General features: G+C 36.2%; 2 protein-coding genes across 9 annotated transcripts; one reads left to right on the plus strand and one right to left on the minus strand.

Annotated features, from left to right (window-relative positions):
* The first annotated feature begins 493 nt into the window (after positions 1-493).
* LOC145729807 (uncharacterized) lies at positions 494-2731 on the plus strand. Its single transcript, XM_081980727.1, has 6 exons — positions 494-1390; positions 1464-1615; positions 1677-1847; positions 1902-2195; positions 2247-2368; positions 2419-2731. Exons 1-6 carry the CDS (start codon positions 637-639, stop codon positions 2678-2680), a joined length of 1755 nt encoding a protein of 584 aa, XP_081836853.1. The 5' UTR covers positions 494-636; the 3' UTR covers positions 2681-2731.
* Positions 2732-4282: 1551 nt separating this feature from the next.
* LOC145729098 (uncharacterized) lies at positions 4283-17619 on the minus strand. Of its 8 annotated transcripts, XM_081979722.1 has the most exons (14): positions 17189-17618; positions 16800-17129; positions 16067-16209; positions 13290-13439; positions 13090-13231; positions 13001-13021; positions 12802-12941; positions 12052-12225; positions 11860-11998; positions 5645-5716; positions 5366-5483; positions 5223-5313; positions 4563-4991; positions 4283-4511 (listed from the first exon to the last, which is right to left on the minus strand). In XM_081979722.1, the coding sequence occupies exons 1-14, from the start codon at positions 17397-17399 to the stop codon at positions 4368-4370; spliced, it is 2304 nt and encodes a 767-aa protein (XP_081835848.1). In that variant the 5' UTR covers positions 17400-17618; the 3' UTR covers positions 4283-4367. The 8 variants fall into 8 exon arrangements, with proteins under 8 accessions (XP_081835848.1, XP_081835841.1, XP_081835843.1 ...); XM_081979715.1 differs by having other exon boundaries at positions 4563-5313; XM_081979717.1 differs by having other exon boundaries at positions 4563-5313; positions 12802-12902; positions 17189-17617.
* Between the last annotated feature and the right edge of the window lie 488 nt (positions 17620-18107).

The following is an 18107-nucleotide window of genomic DNA, read 5'->3' on the forward strand; positions in this document are numbered from 1 at the left end:
CGGTTAATATCTCGGTTATTTATGATTTTTGAAAGAAAATTGTGTTTGATTAAATGAAGGTCAAAATTGCGGACTATATTGTGACTTTTGAACGTATTTTTTAGCTGTCATAGTAACCAAGTTAGCACGTGTCAAATAAACTCACCTGTCATCTTTAAAGAAACAGAGAAGAAAAGTGGCAGTTTGAAAGGAAGAGATAGAGAAACTGATGAAATGTATTAAAAACTAGGAATAACAAGTTATAATATGTTTTGGAGATTTTTTTATTTTTACTGGGATCTGGCAACCTTGGAGTAGGTTAGGATAACAATCAACAACAAAAATAGAAGTTGCACAGTCATTCTAAGCAAGCCAAATTCATTGTAAACCATCATTTTCCAACTCACTTCTAACCAGTTTAAGTAGAAAAGCTATTTGCTTACAGATGTCAGACAGCGAAGTCCTAATCGACGGTCATTTTGTGGATTTGGTGGATGACGCCTGGCGCGCTGACAAGCTCCCATTCGACGACGTTGAGGTCCCCACGTACGAGCTCACTGACCCCGAAGCAGACTCAGGAGACGTGCACCTCACCCTCAAGGAGCAGGAACAAAAGTGGACCGATATTATGCTCACCGCCCTCAGTGAGCACCAATAATGGAGTTGCCCGATTTGGGGAAAGTCTGCGCCGACCCTTCTTGCAAGCGGCTCGACTTTTTACCCGTTCAGTGTCACTTGTGCCAGCTAGTATTCTGTTCCGAGCACCTATTTCCGCATCAGGACAATGTGCACAAGTCGCGTTTTGTGCCTGAACTGAAGAAAATCGAAGATGTGTTTGTATGTAGCGAAGATGGTTGCAAGGAAAGAAGTGTAGTACCCTTAAAGTGTCCTCAGTGTGGTAAACACTACTGTGTACGACACCGTCACGTGAATGAGTGTGAGGCAAAGTCTTTAGATGAAATCGAAAGGGAGAAGGAAAAGTACCACGCTCCACAAAGACAGTTTGCCCAAGCTAAGAGTGCGGTTGAATTAGGTTTGGCCGAGTCAAGAAAGAAGGCAAAAAACAAACAATTGGTGACTAAAGTGCAACTGATGCGGTTGAAAAGCAAAGCTGGAGGCTCCAAAACCATCCCTACAGATGATCGAGTTTATTTCAGCGTGTCAGTGGGCTCTGAAAGAGTTGTGCCAGTTTTTGTATCAAAGAACTGGACCGTGGGTCGTGTGATTGATGCTGTGGCTAGTGAGTGCAAATTGACTAACCACAACAACAAAAGCACCGGAAAAAAATTGCGTTTATTCAAGCAGGACCGTACAGTGTTGTCTAAAAATGTTAGTGACTCGCTAGACACTTTACTAAATCAAGAAGTTATACTGAATGGTGATGATCTAATTATTGACTATGTTGAAGCATGATGTTTTACCATTAAATTAGAGGTTAGTTGAATAACAACAGGTTGTTTTACTGTTATAGTTTGATCGATAAGTCAAAATGGCGACGCCGTTAAAATGCACTCAAAACTCCTTGTTTCACATTGATTATGGTACTCCTTTACTAGCTTCAAAAAGTACAGATTACCGGTCTTCCACCGCTAAAAATCACAGTTTTATCCCTAACATCCCTCAGGAGTTTGACTGTGTAAGTTTATTGAAAAAAATTCCAAGCCATTATGTTTTTATCCTGTGTGTGTGTGTTTTAGAGAGTCAAAGCAAGATTAAAACCCGAACATCTCCAAAGAGACATAACTCTACGAAACGACTGCAAGTCCACTTACAATGCAGAATACACAGAGAAGAACAGTACAAACTGTTCCAATGATCGACGAGCCATCAGACAGGATTTGGGTTTCGTTCGAATCCAACAGGAACAAGTTACTCTCACAACATTTTTCTCCTCCACTCAATCTGAAACAAGAAATTGGTAGATTTTTAGGCAACCTCCGCTAGTCAAGCCTCGGACAGTGTCTGAAATGAAAGGGTCCTACACTTTCCACCCTCTAAAACATCGCAGAGACAACACTGTCACTGTACAGTGTGAAATGCCTGAAACGTTCAGACCCATACAGCCAGATGTGAATCCGTCCGGAAAGGGGTTTTACAAGTTTCTTGACATTTATTTGACTGAAAATAGGGCGAAATTCAAACAGTATAGTGAGATCGAACTGGCTAAAGCCCAGGAAGATTTGGTTACTGTGTATAACTCCACAGGAAAGCACAAGGTAAAGTTAATTAAAACTGATACTCGTAAAATGTCTAACTAACTTTTGTAGGGATTGAAAGACCCTCTCCCCTCAAAACTAAGCGGCAACACTGCAGTGTTTGACAAAAATCAGTTTGAACAAGAATTTCCTTGCAGAGCTTTGTCCAGAGCACCAAAACCAGTTCCTCACTCGTACGTGCGTTTATTGTAAAGTTTCAAACACACGCATTTACAACTTCCAGGGGTTTAAAGACAGAGTACCAATCAAACTACCCTAAACCAGCCTGCTCTGACTTTTATCCTTACCTGCAAGAAAACGGGGTGTACTTTCCCGAATCTTTGTCAAAAGCAAGTCCTTGGCAAGATTTGTGCCCTCCTGCCATGTACAGCACTGAAAGCTGTCACATTGGTAGTGTACAGCCTGTGAGGGCTGTAGTTGATGTGAACTCATCTTTACTCACTAAAGTGGTAAAACATAAATCGCCTTGTTGTTGCAAAATGTAACGTTCAAAAAGCGAAATTGTCAAATAAGAAATAAATCTAATGTGGTTTAAATGGTTTATTAATTTACATTAAGTTCACCTTCTCCTACTTCTGACGGTAAATCGAGGAAATTATCAGGAGAGCAGAAACGCTAGGAAATAAATTTTTAGTTACTCCTAATACTAGGCGCTTTCGCCAATTGTCAAGAAAACTAAATTTACCTCCTGCTATTTCTGTGCTCTTGTTAGAAAATCCAATTATTACAAAAAGTTAGGCAGTTCACCTCCTCCTTCCTACTTCTGACAGAAAATCGACGAAATTATCAGGAGAGCAGAAACGCTAGGAGGTAAATTTTTAGTTACTCCTAATACTAGGCGCATTCGCCAATTGTCAAGAAAACTAAATTTACCTCCTGCTATTTCTGTGCTCTTGTTAGAAAATCTAATTATTACAGAAAGCTAGGCAGCTCACCTCCTCCTACTTCTGACAGAAAATTGAGGAAATTATCAGGAGAGCAGAAACGCTAGGAGGTAAATTTTTAGTTACTTTTAATACTAGGCGCATTCGCCAATTGTCAAGAAAACTAAATTTACCTCCTGCTATTTCTGTGCTCTTGTTAGAAAATCCAATTATTACAGAAAGCTAGGCAGTTCACCTCCTACTTCTGACAGAAAATCGACGAAATTATCAGGAGAGCAGAAACGCTAGGAGGTAAATTTTTAGTTACTCCTAATACTAGGCGCTTTCGCCAATTGTCAAGAAAACTAAATTTACCTCCTGCTATTTCTGTGCTCTTGTTAGAAAATCCAATTATTACAGAAAGCTAGACAGTTCACCTCCTACTTCTGACTGAAAATCAAGGAAATTATCAGGAAAGCAGAAACGCTAGGAGGTAAATTTTAGTTACTCCTAATACTAGGCGCTTTCGCCAATTGTCAAGAAAACTAAATTTACCTCCTGCTATTTCTGTGCTCTTGTTAGAAAATCCAATTATTACAGAAAGCTAGGCAGTTCACCTCCTCCCTCCTACTTCTGACAGAAAAATCGACGAAATTATTAGGAGAGCAGAAACGCTAGGAGGTAAATTATTAGTTACTCCTAATACTAGGCGCATTCGCCAATTGTCAAGAAAACTAAATTTACCTCCTGCTATTTCTGTGCTCTTGTTAGAAAATCCAATTATTACAAAAAGCTAGGCAGTTCACCTCCTCCTACTTCTGACAGAAAATTGAGGAAATTATCAGGAGAGCAGAAACGCTAGGAGGTACATTTTTAGTTACTCCTAATACTAGGCGCTTTCGCCAATTGTCAAGAAAACTAAATTTACCTCCTGCTATTTCTGTGCTCTTGTTAGAAAATCCAATTATTACAGAAAGCTAGGCAGTTCACCTCCTCTTACTTCTGACAGAAAATCGAGGAAATTATCAGGAGAGCAGAAACGCTAGGAGGTAAATTTTAGTTACTCCTAATACTTGGCGCATTCGCCAATTGTCAAGAAAACTAAATTTACCTCCTGCTGCTACCTTCTTCTTGACAAATTTTTTCAAATAGTTAATAGACTTGATTGGATTGGAAATTGAAGGATCTGATGAAATTCTCAAATAAAAAAATTAATTCAATGAGTGTGGTTTAAATAGTTTATTAAATCACATTCGAGCAGCATTCGTCTGATTTAAAACTTACTGAATATAATGACTATAGATGAAAATTAATGGTTACCGTTTCGGTTCGTTCGGGCCTCGTTGCCATTTACCTCAATTATCTCCTCTCCCTCCTCGTCAGTGTTATCCACGTATTCGATTATTTCCTCGATTTCTTCGTCATCCTCCTCATCACTGCCATCCAGCTCATTCTACACGTATTCATAACATTAAATTCAAATTAGATAGAGACAAAAACTTACCTCGGAAATGTCATTTTCCGCAGCGGTTTCACTGGGCTCTGCCCCATTTCTCGACGATCCTTCGCTGTGTGCCACTCCGTTTACTCTCTTTTCCTCTTCTTGGAGTCGGCGTTCTTCCTCCTCAAAATCATCTTCATCATCTTCTTCATCATCATCATCTTCATAGTGGATTTCTTCTATAACTTGCTCTATCACGTCCAAATCCTCGTTGCGTTGCAGCTCCTCGCGAAGGATCTCTTCCATTGTAGGCTCCCCCAGTCGAAACAATCGTCCCGAAGAAGGCCTGCTGGACGTTTCTTCCTTCTTATCTTCTTCATCATCAAGTGATGTCAAGTTGTCAGGTTCTGAGTCTGCTTCTGACTGCAAAACTTGCTCGACAATGTCACTGACTGACGAAGTTTCAAGGGGGACGCTCTCCTTCTGCAACACCTCCAGGAGGTCATCGTTGCGTTGCAGCTCCTCGCGGAGGATCTCTTTCATTGTAGACTCCTCCAGTCGAAACAATCGTCCCGAAGAAGGCCTGGACGTTTCTTCCTTCTGATCTTTTTCATCATCAAATGATGTCAAGTTGTCAGGTTCTGAGTCTGCTTCGGTCTGCAAAACTTGCTCGACAACACTGACTGACGAAGTTTCAAGGGGGACGCTCTCCTTCTTCAACACCTCCAGGAGGTCGTCTTCTAGCTGGAGTTGCTGTCTTATTTCCTCCAAAACGTCCAGATTACCTGATGATGGCAATTCCACAGGGCTGATTCTGTATTCAATTATATTAAGTGTTAAACAATAACAGAACCGAAGTAACTAACTCATCGTCTTCAGCCTTGTCCTGGTTCTCCAGGTCTTGGACGTTGATTTTTTCAAACTCCTCAGACGCGTTGCTGCTGCTCGTTCGGCGTTCTTCGTCTTCTTTACCACCCGAATCTTCTGTAAATAAAAAATTATTTTGGTGCTTCCAGTTGCACGCGCGTGTTTGTAGTCAGAAGTAGAAGAAGCGATTGGGTTTACTAAGGTTAGTAGCCTGAATGTGGGGGGTATAGTTACTACTGAAACCATTTAGAGGGGGTGGGAAAAACTAACAAACGTACCTTTTACGACTGTGATTCTCTTACGGTTTATTGGGATATTTACTGAAACGTGCACGTTCTCGGTGGCTAAAACTGTTTTCCAAATTAATTGAGAAAATTTTATTTTATTTTTATTTGGGCGGCCTTTAAAGCTTGATCCGTTAGTTATTACTGTTTTTTTTTATGACGTAGAGACGATCGTTGTTTTATTGATTCGGCGTGCGCGGTTGAGCCTGTAAAATTGACTAAACATGATGCCAAATGACTAAAATAACTGACATCAAAACTCTAAATTATGTTGCTAAATATTAAAAATGTACAAAAGTGTCTGAGGAGCCTTTAAAATTGACTAAACATGATGCCAAATTACTAAAATTGGTAAAAACTGATATCAAAACTCTAAATTATTTTGAAAAATATTAAAAATGTACAAAAGTGTCTAAGGAGCCTGTAAAATTGACTAAACATGATGCCAAATAACTAAAATTGGTAAAAACTGACATCAATACTCTAAATTATGTTGAAAAATATTAAAAATGTACAAAAGTGTCTAAGGAGCCTTTAAAATTGACTAAACATGATGCCAAATGACTAAAATTGGTAAAAACTGATATCAAAACTCTAAATTATTTTGAAAAATATTAAAAATGTACAAAAGTGTCTAAGGAGCCTGTAAAATTGACTAAACATGATGCCAAATGACTAAAATTGGTAAAAACTGATATCAAAACTCTAAATTATTTTGAAAAATATTAAAAATGTACAAAAGTGTCTAAGGAGCCTTTAAAATTGACTAAACATGATGCCAAATAACTAAAATTGGTAAAAACTGACATCAAAACTCTAAATTATTTTGAAAACTATTAAAAATGTACAAAAGTGTCTAAGGAGCCTTTAAAATTGACTAAACATGATGCCAAATGACTAAAATTGGTAAAAACTGATATCAAAACTCTAAATTATGTTGAAAACTATTAAAAATGTACAAAAGTGTCTAAGAACCCCGTAAAATTGACTTAACATGTTGCCAACTAACTAAAATTGGTAAAAACTTACATCAATACTCTACATTATGTTGAAAAATATTAAAAATGTACAAAAGTGTCTAAGGAGCCTGTAAAATTGACTAAACATGTTGCCAAATTACTAAAATTGGTAAAAACTGACATCAAAACTCTAAATTATGTTGAAAAATATTAAAAATGTACAAAAGTGTCTAAGGAGCCTTTAAAATTGACTAAACATGATGCCAAATTACTAAAATTGGTAAAAACTGATATCAAAACTCTAAATTATTTTGAAAAATATTAAAAATGTACAAAAGTGTCTAAGGAGCCTTTAAAATTGACTAAACATGATGCCAAATAACTAAAATTGGTAAAAACTGACATCAAAACTCTAAATTATTTTGAAAAATATTAAAAATGTACAAAAGTGTCTAAGGAGCCTGTAAAATTGACTAAACATGATGCCAAATAACTAAAATTGGTAAAAACTGACATCAATACTCTAAATTATGTTGAAAAATATTAAAAATGTACAAAAGTGTCTAAGGAGCCTGTAAAATTGACTAAACATGATGCCAAATAACTAAAATTGGTAAAAACTGACATCAATACTCTAAATTATGTTGAAAAATATTAAAAATGTACAAAAGTGTCTAAGGAGCCTTTAAAATTGACTAAACATGATGCCAAATGACTAAAATTGGTAAAAACTGATATCAAAACTCTAAATTATGTTGAAAACTATTAAAAATGTACAAAAGTGTCTAAGAACCCCGTAAAATTGACTTAACATGTTGCCAACTAACTAAAATTGGTAAAAACTTACATCAATACTCTACATTATGTTGAAAAATATTAAAAATGTACAAAAGTGTCTAAGGAGCCTGTAAAATTGACTAAACATGATGCCAAATAACTAAAATTGGTAAAAACTGACATCAATACTCTAAATTATGTTGAAAAATATTAAAAATGTACAAAAGTGTCTAAGGAGCCTTTAAAATTGACTAAACATGATGCCAAATGACTAAAATTGGTAAAAACTGATATCAAAACTCTAAATTATGTTGAAAACTATTAAAAATGTACAAAAGTGTCTAAGAACCCCGTAAAATTGACTTAACATGTTGCCAACTAACTAAAATTGGTAAAAACTTACATCAATACTCTACATTATGTTGAAAAATATTAAAAATGTACAAAAGTGTCTAAGGAGCCTGTAAAATTGACTAAACATGTTGCCAAATTACTAAAATTGGTAAAAACTGACATCAAAACTCTAAATTATGTTGAAAAATATTAAAAATGTACAAAAGTGTCTAAGGAGCCTTTAAAATTGACTAAACATGATGCCAAATTACTAAAATTGGTAAAAACTGATATCAAAACTCTAAATTATTTTGAAAAATATTAAAAATGTACAAAAGTGTCTAAGGAGCCTTTAAAATTGACTAAACATGATGCCAAATAACTAAAATTGGTAAAAACTGACATCAATACTCTACATTATGTTGAAAAATATTAAAAATGTACAAAAGTGTCTAAGGAGCCTGTAAAATTGACTAAACATGATGCCAAATAACTAAAATTGGTAAAAACTGACATCAATACTCTAAATTATGTTGAAAAATATTAAAAATGTACAAAAGTGTCTAAGGAGCCTTTAAAATTGACTAAACATGATGCCAAATGACTAAAATTGGTAAAAACTGATATCAAAACTCTAAATTATGTTGAAAACTATTAAAAATGTACAAAAGTGTCTAAGAACCCCGTAAAATTGACTTAACATGTTGCCAACTAACTAAAATTGGTAAAAACTTACATCAATACTCTACATTATGTTGAAAAATATTAAAAATGTACAAAAGTGTCTAAGGAGCCTGTAAAATTGACTAAACATGTTGCCAAATTACTAAAATTGGTAAAAACTGACATCAAAACTCTAAATTATGTTGAAAAATATTAAAAATGTACAAAAGTGTCTAAGGAGCCTTTAAAATTGACTAAACATGATGCCAAATTACTAAAATTGGTAAAAACTGATATCAAAACTCTAAATTATTTTGAAAAATATTAAAAATGTACAAAAGTGTCTAAGGAGCCTTTAAAATTGACTAAACATGATGCCAAATAACTAAAATTGGTAAAAACTGACATCAATACTCTACATTATGTTGAAAAATATTAAAAATGTACAAAAGTGTCTAAGGAGCCTGTAAAATTGACTAAACATGATGCCAAATAACTAAAATTGGTAAAAACTGACATCAATACTCTAAATTATGTTGAAAAATATTAAAAATGTACAAAAGTGTCTAAGGAGCCTTTAAAATTGACTAAACATGATGCCAAATGACTAAAATTGGTAAAAACTGATATCAAAACTCTAAATTATGTTGAAAACTATTAAAAATGTACAAAAGTGTCTAAGAACCCCGTAAAATTGACTTAACATGTTGCCAACTAACTAAAATTGGTAAAAACTTACATCAATACTCTACATTATGTTGAAAAATATTAAAAATGTACAAAAGTGTCTAAGGAGCCTGTAAAATTGACTAAACATGTTGCCAAATTACTAAAATTGGTAAAAACTGACATCAAAACTCTAAATTATGTTGAAAAATATTAAAAATGTACAAAAGAGTCTAAGGAGCCTGTAAAATTGACTAAACATGATGCCAAATAACTAAAATTGGTAAAAACTGACATCAATACTCTAAATTATGTTGAAAAATATTAAAAATGTACAAAAGTGTTTAAGAAGCCTGTAAAATTGACTTAACATGTTGCCAACTAACTAAAATTGGTAAAAACTTACATCAATACTCTAAATTATGCTGAAAAATATTAAAAATGTTCAAAATTGTCTAAACAGCTTGTAAAATTGACTAAACATGTTGCCAACTGACTAAAATTGGTTAAAACTGACATCAAAACTCTAAATTATGTTGCTAAATATTAAAAATGTACAAAAGTGTCTAAGGAGCCTTTAAAATTGACTAAACATGATGCCAAAAGACTAAAATTGGTAAAAACTGACATCATAACTCTAAATTATGTTGAAAAATATTAAAAATGTACAAAAGTGTCTAAGAAGCCTGTAAAATTGACTAAACATGTTGCCAACTAACTAAAATTGGTAAAAACTTACATCAATACTCTACATTATGTTGAAAAGTGTTTAAAATGTACAAAAGTTTCTAAACAACTTGTAAAATTGACTAAACATGTTGCCAACTGACTAAAATTGGTTAAAACTGACATCAAAACTCTAAATTATGTTGCTAAATATTAAAAATGTACAAAAGTGTCTAAGGAGCCTTTAAAATTGACTAAACATGATGCCAAATGACTAAAATTGGTAAAAACTGACATCATAACTCTAAATTATGTTGAAAAATATTAAAAATGTACAAAAGTGTCTAAGAAGCCTGTAAAATTGACTAAACATGTTGCCAAATAACTGAAATTGGTAAAAACTGACCTCAAAACTCTCAATTATGTTGAAAAGTGTTTAAAATGTACAAAAGTTTCTAAACAACTTGTAAAATTGACTAAACATGTTGCCAACTGACTAAAATTGGTTAAAACTGACATCAAAACTCTAAATTATGTTGCTAAATATTAAAAATGTACAAAAGTGTCTAAGGAGCCTTTAAAATTGACTAAACATGATGCCAAATGACTAAAATTGGTAAAAACTGACATCATAACTCTAAATTATGTTGAAAAATATTAAAAATGTACAAAAGTGTCTAAGGAGCCTTTAAAATTGACTAAACATGATGCCAAATGACTAAAATTGGTAAAAACTGACATCATAACTCTAAATTATGTTGAAAAATATTAAAAATGTACAAAAGAGTCTAAGAAGCCTGTAAAATTGACTAAACATGTTGCCAACTAACTAAAATTGGTAAAAACTTACATCAAAACTCTAAATTATGTTGCTAAATATTAAAAATGTACAAAAGTGTCTAACGAGCCTTTAAAATTGACTAAACATGATGCCAAAAGACTAAAATTGGTAAAAACTGACATCATAACTCTAAATTATGTTGAAAAATATTAAAAATGTACAAAAGTGTCTAAGAAGCCTGTAAAATTGACTAAACATGTTGCCAAATATCTGAAATTGGTAAAAACTGACCTCAAAACTCTCAATTATGTTGAAAAGTGTTTAAAATGTACAAAAGTTTCTAAACAACTTGTAAAATTGACTAAACATGTTGCCAACTGACTAAAATTGGTTAAAAGTGACATCAAAACTCTAAATTATGTTGAAAAATATTAAAAATGTTAAAAAGTGGCTAAACAGCTTGTAGAAATTCTTTCAAAATCTTGTGAACTGAAATATAAAGTATAGTTGGGTAGGATTATATAAAAATATAATAAGTCTTGAGATATTGCTCTTCTTTTCTCTTTGCTGTTATATTTTAATGGTTAGTTTAAGTGTGCAACATTTGCGTAAATCACCCCACTGTTTATGATTGGTCAGAAAGCTGAAATCTGCTTTTTTTTGACCAATCACAAATTAGGCACAGAGTGCTGTGATTTACGTAAATACTACAAATGTAGACTAACCACTAGAGATGTGATCGTGGCCGGTGCCTATTTTTACACAGGATGCATTCAATGTCAATTGTCAAATAAGGAGAATTTTAAAATGTCATTTTTAATAGCGAACACTGTCAGGTGTCCAATATCAATATTAATTGATTCCAAAGCTAGTAAGATTAGAGTTTTCTGCAACTTATTCTGACATAACAGTTTGGAATTTGAAAATGTTGCGGAACGGCAAATTTAAACTGTTAAAATTCAGATTAAATAAAACAGTCACGTGACCCTATGTCAAAGTTCAAATGTTAACAGGTGATGTAAGCTACAGAATTTTTGCTGTATTGTCGTCTGTAAAAAATATCAACAAATTTCTTAAATGGAATTAAAAATCATTTTGACAAATGGTGAATGTTAAAACATATCAGTTACGTGACTGACTACATCCAGCAAGCTTTGACGAGTCCTTTTAAAATAACCGACGCGCGCCGAACAAAAGATTAGAGAATGAGAGAGACACAAGAAAAAAACAACTGAAACACAATCGTTTATTAATCACAATTAGACGAACAAAAGAAAAATAAACAATTACAACGACGATTTTTCAATTGAAACAAAACTTGCGGGAGGCTGCGAGATTGACGTTTTACGCCTGTCTGTACTTACCGGAATCGAGGCTAATTACGCTCAAGGTCATCTTTCCGGCCAGAACTACGGGCGAGTCGTCCTCCGAGTCCTTCTGCGCCTCCACCTCGGACACCAAGAGCTGCGATTGCGCCGGCAAAGCCGTTTCCAGGAAGATTTGCTGCGTTCAATAAAAAATTAGTTGGCTGCGCAGTAAGTGGGTAGGACAGTTACCTGTGGGGGCGGTGTGGGTTCTTTGGGGATGGGTTGAGGGTGTGGCAACATTGGTGAGTCGGGCCGTGACCATTTCTTGCCGCTTTCCGAGCTGGCGGTGGTTTCCATGCCCATTACGGTGATCGAACCTTGATCTTCCTCCTTAGGAAGACTTCCATTGGGTTTGATGATTTCCTATAAAAAAATTGATTTTCCATTCGGTTCATATACAGGGACAAAAATAGCTGATTGCGTGGCTAACTTTAGGTTATAGCGATTATTATTATTAGTATGGCGTTTGAACGGTTGGGCGTCCAAAAATTAACTAGCCGAGTTGAGAGAGTGCCAAAAATGCGATAATCAATAAGCAGGTGCTGTAAACATAAAAAAAATACAAACTAATGAGGTGTTTGGAAGTTACTAAAACCACTGGGAAGCGTCTACAAAATTGTGCTATTTGAGTTACTAAAATAACTTGCAAACTAATTGCAAGAAAACAAAACACAATCAGACCTGTTCGGTCGCGGTCGAATCTGATGGAGTGTTCGACTTGTGCGTCTCGATCTCTTTATTCACCTCCTCCAGGAGGGCGGCCACAGCGTTCACTACTGCACAGACAAGTGACGTCACAATAAAGAAACAAAAATAAAACGCAGTGTGCCGGGGGAGGAGGGATTCAGAGGCCGCACGTGCGCACACAGAAAGCCAATATGGAAGATCTAAACTACCACCCAAACTAGCCTACTGTAGAAGGTGCGATAGGGGGCGCACCTGTACCGCGAGGGGCACGCGCGCCATCTGGCTGACGATACGTTCCATAGCTGACTCGGTGTCGCGCAACCGTTTGCGCAACTGGTCCAGTTCCTCTTCTCCTATTGGTGGTTGGGGCGTGGCAGAACAATGGAAACGCCCTAATTCGATTAAACATACTCCCCCGGCAATTTAAATTTTATTAAACAAATCAACTTACTTGCGTCTCTTTCTTTAGGTCCTGGACGCGCGTAAAAGAGAGAGCAAGCAACTTTTTGTTTCCATAAAAAAAAACCAAAAGAGACTCACCTATTTTGCTGGTGTCCTTGTTCGGTCTGTCAAAGTATAGAGGGCGTTGCTCAAACACTTCATGCCGGAAGTCTTCATCGGTGTCACAAGGTGGGTAGAGGGGAGCTCCCGAGTGGTTTTCCGGCTTCTTTTTGAACACCAACTATCACAAACTTCTGATTACTCTTTGACATTTCATATACGCGACGGTGCAACCCTACCTTCATTACAGTGTAAGCAAAAAATATAACAAATCCAATAGTGTACAACGGCATGAGCACACCCATAAAACCGTAGTTGGCTTGTTTAGAAGGTGCTACCACGTGACCAGGTCCACCCATTGTCGGCCTCATTCCTGGGATTGGTCCCGGCTGCAACCAATCAGTGTGTTAGTCACGCCCCAAGTATAGAGAGAGTCTCAAATTCGATAGTTTGTTTTACAGGGTACACTTTTTTGATATTTTTCCAAATAACCGTGTGTAACCTAGTTAAACTTGGTTAGAGTCTATATTAAAGCACTTTTTATGCGTTTTTCGGAAATATCTCCCTGGGTAGGCCTTTTAGGACCAAAGTGTCCTAGTACCATCAAGTAAAGGGTAATATTTCCTACAACTTTCTTCTTTTACACTTTCTTCATATTTTTTCAAATAACCGAGTGACGCTTGGCTGAACTTGGAGATGTTTTGACAATAGTTATGAATTTTAAACATTTTTTTTAAGATCACGTGACATTTTAGCCATTTTGACACGTTTTAGTTTGTTTTATTCCAACCAGTTTTTGCAAGGTCACGTGATTTTTTTCCCGACCATTTTTATTTGCCCTTAATTTTTTTAATTTTCTGTTCTGTCAAAGCACCGCCCTCTATACAAGAAAGCCAAGAAGGTGCATGCCAAAAATTCCAATATGGCCGAAATAGTGGTTGACAGTTTGCATTTGTTTGTATTGTGGAAATTGAGTTTTTCGATGATTAAATTAATTTTTAAGGTTTAAAGTCAAGACTTAGGATTACTTGCCAAAGTAATTTTTGTTTGCTTTTATATATTGTTGTTTATATGTTTATTGTTCTAGTGAAAGTGTAGTTTGTGTTCATTTTATTGTGTTATCACTATTGTTATTGTTCCTTCATTGTTCTATAATTTGTTGTTGGTTTTTTAACTTAAATTCTATTGCCTTTACAATATGCCGTCCACTTGTTGTTTGCCAAATTGTAAAAGCAATTTGGTTAAATGCCCAAAAGTGTCAGTCTTTTACTTTCCAAAAGACCCTGCTCGACCTCAACAGTGGTTGAAAGCTTTGAACTGGAATGATTTTACTACAACACAATACTCAGTGGTTAGTACAATATGCTTTCTCATTCAGTAAACTTATTGCCTCTTACATACATAGGTATGTGAGTTACATTTTGAGGCCGCCAGCATTTTGAGAGCAACAAAGGTTTACTCTGAAGAAACAGGACAGCTTTTAGAAGTTCCATTGGAACATTTACATTTTAGAAGAAAGGTCTTGGTAATAATATAAAACCCATTTACCTAGCTTCAAGGATTTCCAAATTTTTTTTGATTGAGCAGTTTTCACATTAGTTTGTAGCACTTTCCAGGACAAAGGGTTCTAACCAAACTTGCTTTGGCTGGACTTTATTGGGTATAAAAAGCCATATCTATACTTATCTGGATCAGGAATGAAGCGTTCTTTGATTTTTCACTCACAGCTTCTAATCAACTACACAAAAAAATTAAAAAAAACATATTTTCTACTGCATCTGCATAGGTTTGTGTACAAAACGAAAACCTCTAACGCCGCCATTAAAAGTGACATTCTAGGCTTTCTTGTACAGAGGGCGGTGGTCAAAGTCACGTGACACAATCCGCCATTTTGACCGTTTTTTGGTGAAGTGTCACCTGACTTTTGGCGGCTACTTTGATTTTTATTTATTTAAAATATAAAAAGACACGTGACTTTTTTTATTATTACCCAATTCCGTTTCATGCACTGTTTTGTTTGAACTTAAATAACTTCCTAATTTGACTGACATGGTAGGGACTCTAATATGTCGATGAATAGCCAATAAAATGAGCTTTGTAAAAATATACAACTTTGATTAATTAGTTTAACGGTTTGGCCGCTAGAGGGCGTTTCCACTTATTTGTGTGTGTTTCACGCAATCGTAAATAGCTCGCCAATTTGGTACAATCTCTTTTATACATCAATAGATAGCTAATGAAATGATCAACACTAGTTAGTTGATTTATGTTTGGGCCGCTAGAGGGAGTCAAAGTTTGATAAATTTAGTTTTCACTGTTTTTAGTACAATGTTTCATTCAAACGTAAATAACTTTTTTATTTGATACACACTATAGCAACTTTTGTGCGTCACTAGACAGTCAATAAAATGGGCTTTCTAAAGATATGACAACACTGCTTGGTGGGTTAAACCGTTTGGCCGCTAGAGGGCTTTAAACTTAACCAACTTTTCTCTCAACCTAGTCAACTTTGAGAATCCAAGAACTGAAAACAGTTTTCAAACTTCTGTTGACATTTTAAAGTATCAGAATTGACTAATGCTATTTTGGCGTTTCTGACCACCACAGAATCTTTTGCAATACTTTCAAGACTCATAAGACAGTTTGAAAGACACTGGTGACAATTTTGGTGTTTCTGAGCTGCAAAAAAAATTTGATCACCCAAGAGAGATACCCCGTAAAACCGTCAAACTTGAGACACCCTGTATACCACTTTTGGGTACGTTTACACCCTATCAAACACACACCCAATTCTGAATTTCTGTATCAATCAAAATTATATGAAATCCGCTAGTATAAATTAGTATCGGCACGGATACGTTGTCATATAATCCAAACATCCTCTTTCCAGTCCCGAAATAGCATCGATAAAGTTTGCAAATAAATTTAGACGGGTGACTGTGTTTGTTGATGTTGAACACTAAACGTGTTTATGTGCTATAGTTGTCTTTATAAATAGCTAAAATTCATGACTTACCCGACCTTCGATTATCCGAGGCGGTGGAGCAGTTCTTCGGATCGGTAAAGATTCGGCAGCCTCTGGAATAGCACGACCACGTTCCCTGAAAGCTGGATGAATGCCGGCTGGACGTAGTTGGGACGATCTTTCTTGTCTTATATCTAAAAAATAACACAAATTCAGTTTAAGGTCACCATCTTGAATCTTCTCTGCCATTTTGTTGTTAATACTGATAGCAATAACATTGTTGCTTCTATAATATCCGCCATAGTGTATTATATACAGTAATACAAATGAAAATCTTAACCCGCCATCTTGGGTCAGAAGTGACACATGACGCCATTTTGATACTGTCCATATTGTGGGATTTCATAAACAATCTCCTAAAGAGTTAATACAGTAGGAGATTCCAACAATGTCTTGGATTTTTAGTTTGTTTCTCAGCGGTATCACTTTTATCCATGACCGCCATTTTGTTTTCTAGACATCAATTTCAAAGAAGAATGACAGGAAATTGAATGAATGTCAAAGTCAACATCCTTGCTTCCTCGACACTTCCAAGTTTTAAGCACAACTTAAGCTTCAGGTTTGACTGGGACAGATCAAGTGCAAAATAACCCAGTCTAAACTAAACTTAGTAGTAAACTAGTTGGGGAAACGGACATTAGAAGGGTTAGTAAAGCGTTTCTTCATCAATCAGACCAAACCACAAACATTGTTAGTAAAACCATCAAAACTTACAAACACGTACTATTAACGGGATCTGCTAGGGCGCCGGCGCCCTTACGGGGCACCCCCAATTGCCAGGGGGACACCCCAAAATGGTATTTTAGGCACAGTGACCCGTTCAAAGAGCGCACCTCCTCCAAAATCTGTTTGGTTGAGTGTCCCAAACTGACTCGATCTTGTAGGGCTGCGGCTATATCGATACCGCACGTTTCTAGCACGGCCCTACGGCACTGTTGTACAATCTCATTGCCTGTGAGGGGCTTCGCCCCCTTGGATTCTATTATGGTGCTGCAGAGCTCTGACATGATTTTTATAGTGTCCAAGTCGACTTCGGATATAACGTCACAACAACCTGTTTTTAGGTTGATTGTTGTGAAATTGAGGTCTAGGAGGGTGAATATAAAGACTTACCTATATCGCCTCGATGGGGCTTCATACGTCCACCAGTGTTGCCCACCAACATGGGATAGAAGATTTTCGGCCATAAAATGGCAAAGCAAGCACCGATGATCATGAGCACGATTACGGTTTTCTTAGTGCTTAGCCCCTCATCAGTACAGGGGGCTGGGCGGCTGTGGGGGCCGTAGGACCCCGCAGGAGGGTTTTGTAACCCTTCCGTCATTTCACTGGTCACTTAACACCCTCTTAAAGCTAGAATTAACATTTTTTTGGCACTAAGGTCACTAATTTTAAAAGTTAAAGGACGCGTGTTCAAAAAGAGGGCCAAATTTCGATACTAATTCCGATTACGATTGGATAATCGGTCGAAAGGCCGCGCTGTACGCAACGGAACTGAGAGGGCACTGTCGCGACCGAAATAGCATTGATCTGGGGGCCCGGGGGCGTCGGTAATGCGCAAAACTTAAGCGTTTTTTTTTTATAACGCCAAAATGGTCGCCATTGACAGATGACAGTGATTTGTCGTGTCATTTAGTGTTCGTTTCAGTGCGGTGTGTAGCTCCACAAAACACGTGTTAAGATGCTTTTCTTTCAAAACATTTCACCTGATTGATAAAGGAGCATAATTTCACCACGATTCGTTTCTGATATTTACTACCACAGAGTAACTCGAGCCAGAGCACTTTGGAGCAAGTTAAAGCAAAATTTTGGCGGCAATATTCAAGGACGGTAAACAGTAAAGGATTGCTCGATCGGCCGATTTTTTTTCCGGCGGCGAATGAATTCTGACGTCACAGTGGGTCCTCGGGCGCACAATACGCTAAATATTCGCCCGAGACGCTATGTACAAGATATTCGATATTCGTGAATGATCGACTGCAATCGCGCGAACGCGAGATCTCCGGCCCCATGGTGACGTAAAAATCGTCAC

This window comes from Ips typographus, linkage group LG5, assembly GCF_016097725.1.
Source record: "Ips typographus isolate SLU linkage group LG5, UJ_Ityp_2.0, whole genome shotgun sequence".
In the NCBI taxonomy this organism is placed as follows: domain Eukaryota; kingdom Metazoa; phylum Arthropoda; class Insecta; order Coleoptera; family Curculionidae; genus Ips; species Ips typographus.